Source organism: Harmonia axyridis, chromosome 7, assembly GCF_914767665.1.
Source record: "Harmonia axyridis chromosome 7, icHarAxyr1.1, whole genome shotgun sequence".
NCBI lineage: Eukaryota > Metazoa > Arthropoda > Insecta > Coleoptera > Coccinellidae > Harmonia > Harmonia axyridis.
In genome coordinates, this window is record NC_059507.1 from 30,798,986 (window position 1) to 30,815,059 (window position 16,074).

General features: G+C 34.5%; 1 protein-coding gene across 2 annotated transcripts; it reads left to right on the plus strand.

Moving 5' to 3' along the window:
* The first annotated feature begins 105 nt into the window (after positions 1 to 105).
* Positions 106 to 13,823, plus strand: LOC123684876 (testis-specific gene 10 protein-like). Of its 2 annotated transcripts, XM_045624370.1 has the most exons (14): positions 106 to 237; positions 404 to 563; positions 1,717 to 2,033; positions 4,782 to 4,949; positions 5,003 to 5,098; positions 5,685 to 5,914; positions 7,966 to 8,263; positions 9,106 to 9,221; positions 9,277 to 9,430; positions 9,486 to 9,683; positions 11,790 to 11,924; positions 11,979 to 12,169; positions 12,218 to 12,323; positions 13,163 to 13,823. In XM_045624370.1, the coding sequence occupies exons 1-14, from the start codon at positions 235 to 237 to the stop codon at positions 13,718 to 13,720; spliced, it is 2,730 nt and encodes a 909-aa protein (XP_045480326.1). In that variant the 5' UTR covers positions 106 to 234; the 3' UTR covers positions 13,721 to 13,823. The 2 variants fall into 2 exon arrangements, with proteins under 2 accessions (XP_045480326.1, XP_045480327.1); XM_045624371.1 differs by lacking the exons at positions 11,790 to 11,924; positions 11,979 to 12,169; positions 12,218 to 12,323 and having other exon boundaries at positions 107 to 237.
* Positions 13,824 to 16,074: the final 2,251 nt, after the last annotated feature.

Genomic DNA, 16,074 nt, shown 5'->3' on the forward strand with positions numbered 1-16,074 from the left:
ACTATTTTCTATTCAGTGTAATGAAATACCTGAGATTTTCTATGCTGAGGACAAATGAACTACTGAATTTATGTTAATACCTACGACTGTCAAAATATTTGCATGAATATCAATTATTACCTCACGATTTCTGACAACTTGATATCTAGAAACCTGACGCACCCCCGTTACCATGGAAACTAAAATTTTCAAAAGTTTTGTTTTTTTCAACCATTTACCACCATTCTCATAATAATGGTAAGTAGGAAAAACAAGTTTAAATAATAATGAATACACAAATGTAAAATTAATATTTCAAAAAATAATTTCCACATAAACAAATTGATTTTCAAATTCCTCAAGCTCAATTTGGAAGGTGATTTATGATACTTTAAATTATTCTAACGGTATTCAACATTCCTAGGGTGCTGGAGAAGGTACTATAAAAAAACTCAAAAAATCTAAGGCGGGTGGGGATGCTTCATCAAAAAAACTCAAAGGGGCCAAAAAAAAGAAAGGGAAAGGTGGTAAAAAGAAGTCAAAAATATCGTCGGGAGGATCAACTACAGATGACGAATACAGGGGTAAGTAATTATATTTATATAGGGTATTTTTTCATGAATAAAAAACCTATATAAAAATTATATATTCTCTATACTTATAAGTAACTATATAAACCAACCTTCTATAATTACATTTTTCTTTCATCCCCAACAGTGGCGTACCCAGACATAAGCCTTGGGGGGATAAAAAGTTATTAACGAAAAAAAATATTAGTTTTTTCGTTTCTAATATCCTTTGAATTTAGAGTTACTTATTGAGATTCACCTTTCGTTGTGTCAGCTTTTGTATTCAAAAGCGAAAATCCTGAAGATTCACCAAGATCAATTTTTCTTCTTTTGAAGAAGTTTGCTCACTAAAAATATAACCGCATGCCGATGAATTCGTTGAATTCAATTTATGCAGGATTATATTATTGAGCGTTGCGACTTATAATGGATTTTCCTCTTGGGTACGATAACACTCACTATTTTCCTCAGTCTATTTCCCAAAAATATTTGCTACAACCAAAAGATGAAAAATTCGAAAATTTCATATAAATGTTCTTGTATAGGTGTTATTATTTATCACAAATTTTGAATTCGCTAAAGTTCAGTTCCACTTGAGTGTAATTTTATCTAAATGATATCGAATATAAATTTAATTATCTATAATATTGTTCATATATGGAACTTTCTAAAAACTCTGGAATAGAAATAAAAAAATATTTTCTTTAAAATAGCTATAGGACTCAATGAAATTCGCTTTTTTCTGAAAAAGTTTCAAGATATCATAAAGATCTGTGGCATACCGTTCCTTACTGTGATTCATTCAGCTATTTCAATAATATTCTCATCCGAATAACTCAATATTTCTCTTAAAAAATCAAAAACGCGTCATTCCAATAGCCAATTCGTATTTTATTACCATTAATTATTCCATCCTTCACAACATTCTTCTCTCTCTCTCTCTCTGGCAGCAAATATATTTAGCACACCCATTGCAGAGTATTCTTTATTTGTGGGTTACTCATTTAAAACGATGAAATATATAAATATAATACCTAATTATTTATTTCGTTCTCAAAAATAACCTAAAAATTTTGTCTTGCTTCGAAATTTTTTGGAAATTTGAATTCAAAAATTAATTAAAATAATAACAATTCTCAACAATTTATTCTTTGAATTCAAAACACAGGTACCGATGCTGGTTCGTTAGCTAAACCACAAAAATTGAACCAAACCTGTATCACATCATGGTCTGAACCAACTACCTGTTGCGTTGATCTAATCGACAAATCCACTTCACCCTGTCCACCTCCATGTGGAGATGCAAAATGCAGGGATGTATGCTTGAAATTAGTGAAAAAAGAAATGGGAGATCATTTCCAAGACCAAGAAGCCCAGGCAAGACTGTGCATCGAAAGATTGTCAAATGAAAGAGATTACTATAGAGCAGAATTTGAACGTCTTATAAAGTTCTTTGAAAAGTTGGGATCGACAGCTGAAGATGAGGTACCTTTCTGCTTATTTAATTTTTTTTTTTTGACTGAAACTGTAGGTACAAACATAACATAACATTAATATAATCACGGAGAATCAAATATCTATAAAAATAATTATAATCTTCTTCAAACAACCATTTTTTTGCCTCACTGTGGCCTCATCGGGTTCATCAACTCTTGCTCCTGGATTTTTCAATCAATCTGAAGACCCCGTAATTTCAACCTCCTAACGGGGGTGAGCACAACCCCTTGATTTTGGATAGGGATGAGGGGTGTTGTGATAACTAATTTTGAAGATAGTATTGAGTACTATCTGACCCTAAAATTTCGCTTCAAAATAACCATCTATAATAATGAATTAACATCAAAAATAGTGAAAGAGGCAATGTGGAATTTATCTCGAGAATATTATTCGTATCCTACACATTTCAAAGGTATTTAGTAGTTATGTTATTAATTTTTTGTCCAAAAAAGTATTAATTTCTTGCCCAAAAATAGTTGACGGACCATGTATTTGATGTATTGTGAATTTTTAAGAACTTTTTTATAGAAGTGTGTCAAAGCTTGTAAATTTGTAGTGGACGGACCATGTATTTGATGTATTGTGAATTTTTAAGAACTTTTTTATACAAGTGTGTCAAAGCTTGTAAATTTGTAGTAGAATTAAAATGATGTATTTCGTAGAAAAAAGGGTGGAAGAAATACAAATAACAACTTTGCGCGAACAACAGCGGCTTTACTCAACGAACAACATCCTGGAAAAAATGTATCCGCTGCTTACGATGTGCAACTGGTTGCCAAATTTGGCGCTACTGGCTCAGTCGGAAACAAAAAGAGGGTGCATGAAAGAGACGAAGCGAGGGACGTTGGTTCGGGAACTGAATGAGGATGATCCCGAAATTCTGTAAAGTGGTCAGTGAAATGATTAACGGTAATCAAAACGATATCTGTTTTTAAGACGAGTTTTCATTTTACCTTAACGTCATTGATAACTCTCGGTATCGGTCAGATGAAAATCCAAGATTATTTCGTGAGGTGCATACTCAGCGTCCCAAAAATTATTGAAATCACATAATCGGCCTTTTTTTGTACCCGGTAATCTCACTAGTAAAATTTATTTAGATCTATCAGAGAACGCTATTTATCCAGCCCTCATGCAAGTATTGGAGAATGCAGAAGACCATCAAACGATCACTTTCCAACAAGATGGCGCACCACCTCATTTCATTCAACCGTGCGTCAGTTCTTAGATGAAAATTTTCCTCACGTCTGTATTGGAAGAAGGGGATATATTAAGTGGCCACTCGGATCACCTGATCTGTCTCCAATGGACTTTTTCTAAGGGGTCACTTGAAATCCCAGATTTACGCTACTCAGCCTGAATCCTTGAAATACTTGAATACTTGGCCAGACACCCATACAACTTTTTAGAAACGCAGCGAACAAGATAAAACTTGCCATGTTGATTGCCAACGTCCGGAACGGATAGGGCACGCCAAGAAGAAAGAAGCCTGAATCACTGGATGATTTGCGAACTCGGATCATTAATGAGTGCCGTCAAATTACACAAGAAATCTTGAGTAACGTACGTGAACGTTTTCAGCAAAACTCACATCACTGAATGGAAGTGAATGGTGATCATTTCCAGCATTTAATGAACTAATCATAAAAGTAAGTACTCTTCTACTATTTTACCTCTCATTTCGTTATCGATGGAAATTTTGAAGCGATCAGATAGTACTCGATACGATCTTCAAAATCAAGGGGTTTTACTCGCCCTTGATAGGGGGTGCAATCACGGGGAAGCGAAAAGCGGAAAAGTTGTTCCTTGTTCCCCTCGAATCAGAAATTGATAGGCCATAACTCCAGAACGCCTGAAGCTATCGCTTTGCTCAAAAATGTTGAGCCAAACTGAAGTTACAGGCATTTCAATCAGTCAGATTTCTCCCTTTCACCTACCCTTATTTGATGTCGTAAAATCAAAAGTGACAATTCAAAAAGACAGAGAATTTTCCAAGGATTACAGTGATGATATTTTTTCTTCAACTTCATAAGAAATATTTTCGAGTAAATTCATTTTTCTACTCGACGCTAGCTATTACGCCCCCTAGCGGAAGATTTATGAACTTCAAAACAATTTCCAGTGTATTTTCTTGTACACTTTAGTGGTAAAAATTTTTACCGCAAGTCTCTGCGATGAGTGGATCCTGAGATATAGCCGCTTACCTCGCTTATTTGCCCACCCTGTACATGCGCAAACGTGAAATTCCCAGAACTTCAATATCTAGTGTTCTACAGGGCATTTCGGGTCAGCTGATTTTGACAGCTGTTTCATGTGGGGCAAACAAACCTGACGTTCTGAAGAAATCAACTTCATCTCTATTCGCCCTCATTGATCAACCAAAACCGAACAAAATGATGGCATTTTGAATAAAATTGATCCCCTCCACCATGTCTGTGACGTCAACCCGAATTAGACAAAATTTAGTACCGATGATGGTTATTTGGGTTGGGTTATAAATGAATCCATAAGAAGAATAAGGAAGCATACTACTCTTATTCCGTATTCTAGCTATTTTATTTAGAAATTTAATGAGATCTCTCAGAATCTCCTAAGGATATTCAATATATTCTGCGTAGGCTTCGTTAGATACTATTCAATTCCGCTACTTATCACTATGATTAAATTTCATTAGATACTTTATCTGAAATACAAAGAGTTTTGTTCTGTTTATCTAATTGATGACCATTTTTACAGGAAGGCATCGCTTTGGGATGCATAGCTTGTCAGAAAAAACAGCAAATGATTGAATACTTGCAAAAGGAGAACGAACTTTTATCGAAGGAAAAGCTTTGCCTTATGTCACGTTTAGAAGAAGGAGGTGGCAACCTTGACTCGGAATCTCCTACTAAAAAGTGCTGCAGGGTAACGGAACCAAAATCTAATAGATATCCTAATGAATTTGATTGTATTTTCAGTCTTCATGCAAAAGAATTGAGAGAGAAAAAGATCTACTGAAATTGGACGTACAAAGGTTAGAACAAGAAGGCGATTGTTTAAGGGAGAAATTTAAGGTATTTATGTCATTTTAAGAATGTTGTATGTTTTTTAAGAATTTGTATGTTTCCGTTAACCTGAATTTTCGATCGAGAAAGCCTAGAAACCTGAAATTCTCATAGTAGGTCTGGATTTCGGATACCTCGAAGCCCACAGAACTTGAACAAAAAGTTATGGGTATCAGAAATTTAGATCACTCTTCATTAATCACCCTGTATCTCCGAAACGACCTACGAAGTCCTGTATGACCTTCACTTACCACTAGGTTATGGCCAACCACTCATATTACACCCTGTATATTGACGATTGAATGGACGAGCGTTCAACAGCTTCTGAATTCATGTGCTTTTTTTATTAATTTCCCACTTCTCAACTCATCCTAGGAGATTGGTAATATCATACAAAGGGTTAAAATGAGACTACGGAGATTTTTATGGCATAATATTCCACGTGAAAGCAGAATTGGCATATTTATAGAATGATTTTGTATAATCACATTTTTTCTACATTTTACAATAAAGTAACATACTGCAATGATATTCGAAAATTGTGTCACTAAACTAAGGATTTACCTTTTATTCAAATAATTGATGAATCTTTCAGATAATGAGTGAGAATAAAACGAATGATTATGCAAAGTTCCAAACGCAACGAGGTGAATTTGAAATGACTATTAGGAAATTGGAAGGAGAAAAAAAGGAACTCATAAAGAGTCAAGGTCTTCGACGGGTTCAATTCAATGCCCTTGAAGAGAAGGTAGATATGTATGTCAATTTACTGAGAAATGCCCAAGAGGAAATACACAGAATTAAAACGCAATACTGCCAACTGAAGTGAGAATTTATTCAATAATTTCATTTGCTCAATTACTATAAAGGTAGATTCATACCATCGAGATAGAATGGTAGGGAGACGACATCACGTAACTCAAAATGGTACCACGTAGCCATATTGATGGGCGATCGCTTAAACTAGTACCATATCGCCATATTAGTGGTAGTCTTCTGTCAACTTTTGACGTATGTTATGTTCTTATTGTCTTGGTGAGTGCTTTAGTTTATTTGTGACCATTTTACAAACTGAAATGAATTTGTCCATTGAATAGTTGACAATAAAATAGTGCCTTGGGCTGTACTAAGTTGCGCTAGCAGAAAAGAGGGTAGATAATAAGAAAATGACTGGAACAACATTTCGCAGATAAGCATGGGTAGTGAACAGTTCCGTATTCACAAATTATTCTTAAAGACCCAACACGTTGCATTTATTGAATGAAATTCGTGAATAGAGAAACCTTCACATCATGCTGTGCTTTGTTTCAACATTTGACAGCTGTAAGTTTCGACAAGACAATGCTTAGTTCGTTCGCAACGAAATGTCATTCCTACAATAAATTTGGTATGGAAAATTGATGTTTTCATGATAATATCAAGAAACCATTTGAATAAATGAATTTGTTCATGTGAAATAAGAGGCGTGTATTCAAAGTGAGGTCTTCATTAATTTTTTTCACATTAAATAACATTTATTTACTAAGTTTTGGAAATTGCTGTAAAGCTTGAAATCTAAGCTATTTTTCTACGTAATCGCCATTCACTTCGATGAGCTTCCTCATTCGTACGACAAACTTTTGTATCCCCTCCTTGAACCACGATCCCGCCGCCACGCGCAAGAAAGAAATGACCGCTTCATGAACTTCTTCATCGTTCGCAAATTTCATTCCTCCTAGATGTTTTTTAAGAGCAGGAAACATGTGACGATTGAATCAAGAAATTCTTCCCCTTCCTCTTCAAAACTGGCAATAAAGTCTTGGGCACATTGGACACGTTTGACTTTGTGCTCCGGGGTAAGCATTTTCGGGACCCACCTGGCTGACAATTTTCGGTATTGCAGGTTATTCACCAAAATTGAATGAACAGAGTCTCTACTGCACACATCTTGGAGTTTTTCGGCCAACTCATTGAGAATCAACCTGCGATCTTTCAGCACAAGTGCCTCAACTTTCCGCACTGTTTCGTCCGAGTGTGACGGCCTGCCGCTGCGCTCCTCGTCGTGAACGTTAAGTCGGCCAGCAGAAAATTCTCTACACCATTTTCGAACGTTTTTCCCGTCCATACATTTCTCACCATACACTTCTTCCAACTGACGATGAATTTCTATAGGTGGAGTTTTTTTTTAGTGCAAAATCTAAATGACTGAAAGTAACTCGCATCTGGCGGGAGCGACAACCGGCACTTCCATTGCAAATGGCTGCTACGTCAAGACTGAGCGTCCTAATGAGCTCCACCAGGTGTTGGTTGGTGGAGAAGGGCCTAACGTATACAACAGTGTTGCCGGATTTCATGTAGCGCTACTTGCGGCGATACAATGGCCTTGGAGACCTTACTTTAAATACAGGCCTCGTGGTATTAGGTATTTTACTATCATAATAAAATTGTTTAAAGGTTAATAAATACTTATTAGACTTTCTATTATCATCTCCTTGTGTGATACAAAACTTATATGTACATAAAGTAGAATATGTCTAATATGAATATCATTTTTTTTATGCAAGGATGCTTGTTACAAGAGCTAACTCTGATAAAAAGTGTCAATCTGACTCCGATTTTTCTGCCATATTGGTGGTAGTCTTAGCCCCGTCTACTAGCACAATAATAGTTCATAGCGTCTCTTCTCTATTCTATCTCGATGATTCATACGATCAGATCACGGTCAGAGACAGTACAGTCAAATTGCTTCCGTGGTTTTTCAATGGCGTTATTCACAGTCTGACGGTGACTGCTTAGACTATGTGTGTGAATGGTTGTCCCTTGACTTGACGGTGATTTGACCGTGATCTGATCGTACAGTGACTGTTGGTATGAATCCACTTTGACTCTATTTTCAGAAAACTCCACACCCAATGTGATGCAGCTTTGTTAGATACACAAAATCAGCTGTTAGAGGTAGAGGCACAACTGGTGAAATATCAGAACAAGGAAGAACAGGAGGCTGCTGCTGCTAAACAACGGCAACTAGGATATGGCAGCAGTAAATCAAACAATAAAGAAGCACAAGTTTATGCTCCACCATGTTCATGTACCGATGCTGGTACTCAACCTGAAGAAAAAGGAGATGCACCAGAAACATCGGAAGAAGATAAAGCAACAATAAAGCAACTAGATGAGGAAAAAGACGAACTTCTGGTACATTAATAGTTATTTATGCAACAAGTGCAAAAAGTGTATATTTATTGCACTCGACGTGAAATTGTCGGACGAGGCCGTTAGGCCGAGTTGGACAACACGTCGAGTGCAATAAACAATTTTTGCACGAGTTGCATACAACATTTTTTCTACGTTCATGCAAAAAGCAAAAATGATTTGTTGAGGTGCGGCACTAGGTGTAGGAAAATGAAAAGCGCAACTTGAATACTTTATTATTAATAAAAGTGTACGAACAATTGGTGCAATTTTCAATATGAATATTTCGTAGTGAAGTACTTTTTAAATCTACTTATTGATTTGTTACTGCTGTAAACGTACTAGTACTTGGTAACTGTACATCGTTATTTCCTTCAGGCTGAAATATTTGTTTGTCATGATGACAGCACGTTGAAGTAGAATGACAGATGAGTGCAATAAAAACTTGATTGCACTAGTGAAATAAAGAACTTCATTTCCCACTAAATATAGTTCAATAAAGTTTAGCTTTTTGCATGAATGTAGAAAAAATTTATTAAAACACCATTTCAACCGATAATACGTACTCACATTATCTCATTGTTTTAGATAAAAGAATGAGGAAAACGTTCAACGATGTTTAATCATTGGACCTTACATTGTCTCACCTAGTATTTTGTCAATTTTTTCAATTAAACTCTATCTACCCCCCATCCTCCATCAGAATATTTGTTTCTATTTTAATGTAAGCCGTCATTGAAGGAGTACCTACTCACTAGAAGTTAAGTATCAAGAAAACATTGACAGAATATTGGGAAGTAAATCCTATATTTTCTGGCATTCTCATAACTTAACCTGATTTACAGAATCAATTAGACATGAAAACCGAATTGCTATGCCAATGCCAAGAGGAGAATGAATCGAAGGACGACCTTATCTTAAGAATGAAACAAGAAATTGAGTATCTCCAAGAAGAAATAAAGTATTTGAATCGACAGTTTTTTCTTCATTTTCCAACAAAGTTTGAATTTTTTAAGGGACATGGAGGGAGAAATGGTGGAGCTCAAACTGCAATGTGATAAATCCGCAATGGTGATTGAAGAAAAAGAGACAGCAATAAAGAATTTACAGACGGACAATGAACAGAAACAAACGGACGTAAAAAAAATTCAGACAGTTGTTGAAGAAAAGGTAAGAGTTTCTTTGACCAATCAGTACAATCTGAAATGTTTCCATTATTTCATAGGTGGCGCTAAATAAGTCACTTCAAGCGGAAGTAGAACATTTGAGCAAGGAGACATTTGCTCTTGCAACTTCTAATCATTTACTCCAAACAGAAACATATCAGAGTAAGATTCAGATTTCTGTAGCTATTGAAACTGTGACCGAATTAGAAAACAAGACAAAGCAATTAGAGGAAGTCATCGAGGAATATGAGCATAAGGTACCATTAATTTTTAAAATCAGTCAAAGCACGATTCATCATGTGCCACATCCCGTTTGTGAGGTATCACTGATAATACGATCACCCTTGGTTATATCAGATATTTCAAGCAGCTCAAGTTATTTATAAAACCCCTTTACCCAATATGTACCTAATAATTTTCATCAACACCGGATTTTAGATTGCGAGATATAGAAATTTCGGACATTTGGCATTTCACATTGGTGCATTCAAATTTCATTACAAATTACAAGGATGTGCGAACAAAAATTGAGATACGTAACCAAGTAGGTATGTTCATGATGATTTAAAATGCATTTTGCGAGACCCAAAATTTGTTTCATCTCAGAAGTGCTTCCCAATTCCTATATAACTTCGTAGACTCGAATTCAACAATTGGATAATGATATGCATCCAAAAAAAACAACTGCGAAGCCTATCAACAAAAATTTCCAACAAACCACTGCAAATGAGTTCGAAATTTGTAATCAAACATACGACTCATACGCGTATGTGGTAAAATTTCTCGATAGTACGGATTACGGGAAAGTTGCGAAATTATTAGGTGTACAACTTTGCTTCCGCCGTTTCGCAATAGATGGCTGTAGCGGTGAGTGGTAGTCGAAATAAATAGATTATAGATGTCATAAAATAAGCTTAGATATTTGTAAACATAACGTCATCGAAATATTAGTCAATTTGTATCTGCATCATAAAGTTATTCTCGACTAAACATGCCAGCTTACGAGCCAAATTTCCATCATTTGTGGAAGGTTTTAATTTTCTGCTTAATATGAAGAAATCAGCGGCCGATGCTCATAGAATGCTCTCAAATGCCTATGGCGAGGCCGCTATTAGTGAAAGAACGTGCCGAGAGTAGTTTTAACGCTTCAAGAACGGTGATTTTGACGTCGCAGACCAGCATGACGGTAGAAGAGGGAAGATTTTCGAAGATGCAGAATTGGAGGCTTGATCAAGACTCGTGTCAAATACAACAAAAATTGGCAGGATCATTAGGAGTGACGCAACAAGCAATTTCAAAACGCCTAAAAGTCATGGGAATGATTCTGAAACAAGGAAATTAGGTGCCGTCCGAGTTGAAGCCGAGAGATCTTGAACGGCGTTGGTTTGTGAACGGCTGCTTGCAAGGCAAAGATGGAAGGTATTTCTGCATCGCATTGTGACTGGAGACAAAAATTGGTTCATTACGATAATACCAAGCACAGAAAATCATGGGGATATCACGGCCATGCTTCCACGTCGACGGCAAAACCGAATATTCACGGTTCCAAGGTCATGCTCAGTATTTGGTGGGACCAGCTCGGCGTAGTGTATTATGAGTTGTTAAAACCGACTGAAACAATCACAGGCGATCGCTATCGAACGCAATTAATGCGTTTGAGCCAAGCATTGAAAGACAGACGGCCGCAATACAAGGAGAGACATGATAAAGTGATTTTATAGCATGACAATGCTCGACCCTATATTGCTAAAGTGGTCAAGACACACTTGGAAACGTTGAAATGGGAGGTCCTACCCCACCTGCCGTTTTTTCCAGACGTTGCTCCTTTGGGCTAACACTTGTTTCGATCAATGGCACACGGCCTGACTGACCAGCAATTCCGATCTTATGAAGAAGTAAAAAATTGGACTTATTCGTGGATCGCTTCAAAAGATGACCATTTTTTTCAACGCGGGATTCGTACGCTGCCCGAAAGATGGGAGAAAGTAGTGTCCAGCGATGAACAATACTTTGAGTCATAAATGTATAACCAGTTTTTTACAATGAAGCCTCGAAATTCGGGAAAAAACGGCGGAAGCGAAGTTGTACGCTTATGTATCCAGTAAATTTTCAATGAAATCTACTCCCAACAGAAGAATTTTTGCCGCTGAAAAGTGACCAATTTTGAAAGTGAGTAGGTAAGGTTTTACAATGATATGAATTAACATTGTATAGGAAGAAATGAGTTTTTGCCTACTCATTACCTTGGAATCGCTCGATGAGAATTAGATTATTTTTAATTATTAACTGCAGGATTTTCACTATAGCATTATGAACTCTTTATAACACTCGTAATATCTATCATTTTCATATTTGCACCTCAGATCCGGCTATTGAAAAACGATATAGAGGATTGTCGGACACAAATGAACAGGAAGGAAATCGAAATCAATAATCTTCTCAAAAACAAAAATAATTTTCAAAATCTTAGCGAAGAGTTGGATGTTGAGAACAGAGCAGTTAGTAAAATCTCCTCATAATAGGAATTTTTTATTCAAACATTTATTTTTTAGCATGAAAAGACTATTGTGGAATTGAAGTGTAAATGTGATAAACTTGAGAGTGATTTGACCTGTTTAGGATCTAAAGAGCAAATCATTACAGACCTAATGGCTGAAACAGATGCATTGAGAGCTGAAAAAGATATTTTGGAAAAAGAAAATGCTGCAATGAAGAAGAAAGTGAATAAATTAGAAAATAAATTGTGAGTTCTTGGATCAACCTCATCAAGAAATCAAATTTTTGTTTTCAGGTTCCAATGTATTTGTACAATATGTGATACTACCCACGATAAATGTTCGATGATGAACTGTATTTTCAAAGAATATTCAGATATTAGCAAACAATGTGAAAAGTTGGTAGGTGTTTTCTTACAGAACTTTGGGCGTTTACTCTCTATTGTTTTATAATTTTTGCATTTTCTTGAAAGATCAACCTTAACGCAAGTGTTTATAGATAAGTATATTATATCTCAACAAAAAACTCACATCGAAAATGAGCTGAATTCCTTACAAAAATATCTGTCGATAAGTAAATTGAATACATTAGGACGACTTTTCATTAAGAGATATATATTATGTTATCCTGAGATATGAATTTATATCGCTCAGCGTGGTTTTCAATAGCTCCCTTCTCACTAAAGATATAATATAGTTATATTATTACATTTCATAATCCAATGCCTTTTGCACAGCCAAATATTAGTAATTTAAGTAACAAGTCCGGAAAATAGGTTTTTTTTGGACGAATAGACAAAATTCCAGGACGAGCGTAAGCGAGTCCTGGAAGTCTGTAAGTCCAAAAAAACCATTTTCGGGCGTGTTGCGTACAATATTTTTTCGGCAACCATGTAAAATAACACTATCGCTGCTGCTTTCCATATTTTATTGTGATTGCGATTAAAAACATGCAAATTTTTGACAAGTAATTTCATATGAACTGTCAGCCGTTATCTCGGTTGCTATGGATTCTATGATTCTTTTCCGGCCTAGTCCGGGAAGTACGAACTTTCCGGACTAGGCCGGGAAATGCTACTTTCTCAGAGAAAAAGCGTCCGGGAAGTGGGCACTTCCCTATTATATCCTGTAATAAAAGTCACCTTAATGATTATTATTTTCACAATTTATTAATAATCAGGGTCCCACCCAGAATATGATACCTACTTCAAGTAATACATTATTCTCAATTACTGTTTCAGTTCCCTAAGGCCAAAGATATAGGCATACAAACGATATATGAACAATCATTAAGAGATATAAATACCTCCACAAAATCCATTAAACAAGTAATGGCTGCTGTACCTCTCAGAGATGAACAATCTAGTAGAGCCATCACAAGTCGGAGTACACTTCCAATTCCAAGTACATGCCAATGTAAAAGAGACACCATTATATCGTCATTGTATCAGAGTGTGGATACTGCTAGCCCCTTCACATACAAACAATCAAGTGATATAGAGAGTCAAAATAAAATTAAATCCCCCTTAAACGTTATAGTAGAAGAAAGCAGTACAGGAACTTTAAATGAAAATGAAGAAGAAATAGAGAAAATTGACGAATTTAAGCAGCCCATTTTGGAAATTTGTCCAGAAGTAGAGGAACGGCAAAAATATGTTATAGATAATGTAACATCAATATGTAAAATTATTCAAGTAGGCACCGAAGAACGGTTCATTAGAAGAACAAGGTTAGATAGTGATAGAGAAATGTCAAAACTTACATATAGGTCATCTTTTAGATCACCAAAGAATTCATGAGTTATTTAAAAATTTAAATTTTCTGATTATTAATGTTGAGTTTGTTGCATTTGTAATAAGTAAGATATGTCAATTCAATAAAAAGTAAGAGTATTGTGATAAATTTTTAATTACATACCTGAAGAAAACAATGACACTGTAACTCACTTTGATCTGTCACTTTAGTCTGTAAACACCTACACTGTAATGAAGTTTGACACTTGTATGTCTATCATATACGTATTGAAAAGCAGATTTCACTTTGATCTGCCATTCTAGTCTGTTAACACAAACACCACCCTGAAGTTTATGACACAGTCGTATGTCATATTGAAATGAGACTGACCAATTTGTGTATGCATTTGATTTATTGTGGGCAAATTACAATAAGTAGTACTTTCTAGTTGTATACATATGTCATCAGATAATAATAATAATTCTAATGTGATGTACAAATTTGTGTCAGGAGAACCTTTAAATATAACAGTAATTATGGTCATCTCCAAAACTTGAAAGTTAAACTTTGCATAATGTAACATCAACAAAGAAAATGGAAGATTCTAATAAAAATTATTTTTCAGTTAGAAAAATACATCATTAATAATACCTATATCTCTACAAATACATTAATCAATAAATACATTAGTCACCCTTTAGTTCATCACAGACTACAATAATTTAATTTTGCCGCATTATTCTGTCCTAAAATTACTAACAAAACACTTATTAACTACACCTGAATCAATATTTAAACAAAATTGGACTATAGACTATCTGCAAGATAGTTTTCTTAGAAATTGGTTCCAGCTCAAGTTAAAAAAGAAAATAATACTCTAAAGACATTATTATACAAGGTTAATTTGCAAAAACATTCCTCAATTCTTAACTCACTACAATATATCTTTTTTGATAGACAACAAATATATTCTCTTAACCAAACAAATTCAATTGTAAAAAAATAATCTGCTATAACATATGGTAAACAGATGTTAAATGAATACAAAAATTTGAAGATTTTCAAAAATCATAGATTATTTAGTTGTGAATTCAACAATCAAAAAAATGAGTTTTTTATTTTGGATTACAAGACATTAAGGAAACTCAATTTAATAAGTCTGCAATATTTCTGTTCCACTTCAAAATAATACTTTTCAATTAAATTAATCCAAGTTCCATATTATATTCGAAAATTATAAATATACAGTGACTGAATGCATCATATTCAAATAAAATAATAAATAGCATAATTAAACATTCAGATGCATAAAATGCATGATAACAACCAAATGTGAGTGATACTATCACTGGGGGAATGTCTAACATCAGCAAAACAGCTCAAAACTCAACATTTTCAAAAATCCTAACATTATAACTTGTGTATAAACCATCATTATTCCAAAATATGTAATCTTGAATAATTTAAGATTTGAAAATTAATATTAGTCAAGAAGAAATTATTATTCAGAGTGCATCACATATTTTTCACTTAACAATTAGTTATTACAGAGATACTATATAAGACATCTGATCTCTTAAAACTAAATATAACCTGCCATACTAACTAATGATGTTTTTTGTACTGAATCATTCGAGATATTATTTTTTGAGATTACTGAAGCTCTTTGTCATGCGTAGAATGAAGCATATTAGAAATTAAGCTAAAATTGTAGCAGTGGCTAGGGGAGATATTGCAAAAACGCCAAGAATACCCTATTCAGAATTACACTGAACAGCTAAAAATGAATTGAAACCATTTTTAATTTTCAGACCATATAAGTATAATATGGTAATGATGGAACAACTGTACATATATATGGCTGTAATCATATAGTGTTGAAAAAGTTCACATTCATGAACTGACTTTTCTGTAATATTGCTGGTGTAATTAAGTTCATTGCAATATATTATAAATAACCAATAAATATTTAAGTTGAATTCATCAAATGGTTATATTTTCTATGGAGAATTGCACAATCACTTTTGATTTCTGAAATGCTCATTCATTTTTGCGTATGATTCTATTTATTATGCTCTAGTTAAATTCAATTCGAGTATAAAGAGAATATTGCCAAGTTAATGCCCTACATTTTTAAGTACATGAGAATAATAGTTTAATGAGAAATATTTGTAAATTAGACTACACAGAAAACTACCTCTTCCTCTCAAAATTAACTAACACCGAAAAATATAATAGAATATCTCTTAATCTGCTTTAGTACTTCCTCTCACTTTTTAACTTATCTGGACATATTAGTTCTCTGAATTCAAAACCAATAACAATGAATTTCATGATTTTTGACCAGTTTCAAAAGGGTCAATTGAATACAACAAAATTGATATTTATTCAACCAAATATCAATAATTCTTTTGAGTCA

Excerpts from the sequence above, each read along its gene's own strand:
- LOC123684876 (XM_045624370.1), top strand. Across the intron at positions 9,684-11,789 it reads TCGAGGAATATGAGCATAAG|ATCCGGCTATTGAAAAACGA; the intron begins GTACCATTAATT and ends TTTGCACCTCAG. Across the intron at positions 12,324-13,162 it reads GCAAACAATGTGAAAAGTTG|TTCCCTAAGGCCAAAGATAT; the intron begins GTAGGTGTTTTC and ends TTACTGTTTCAG.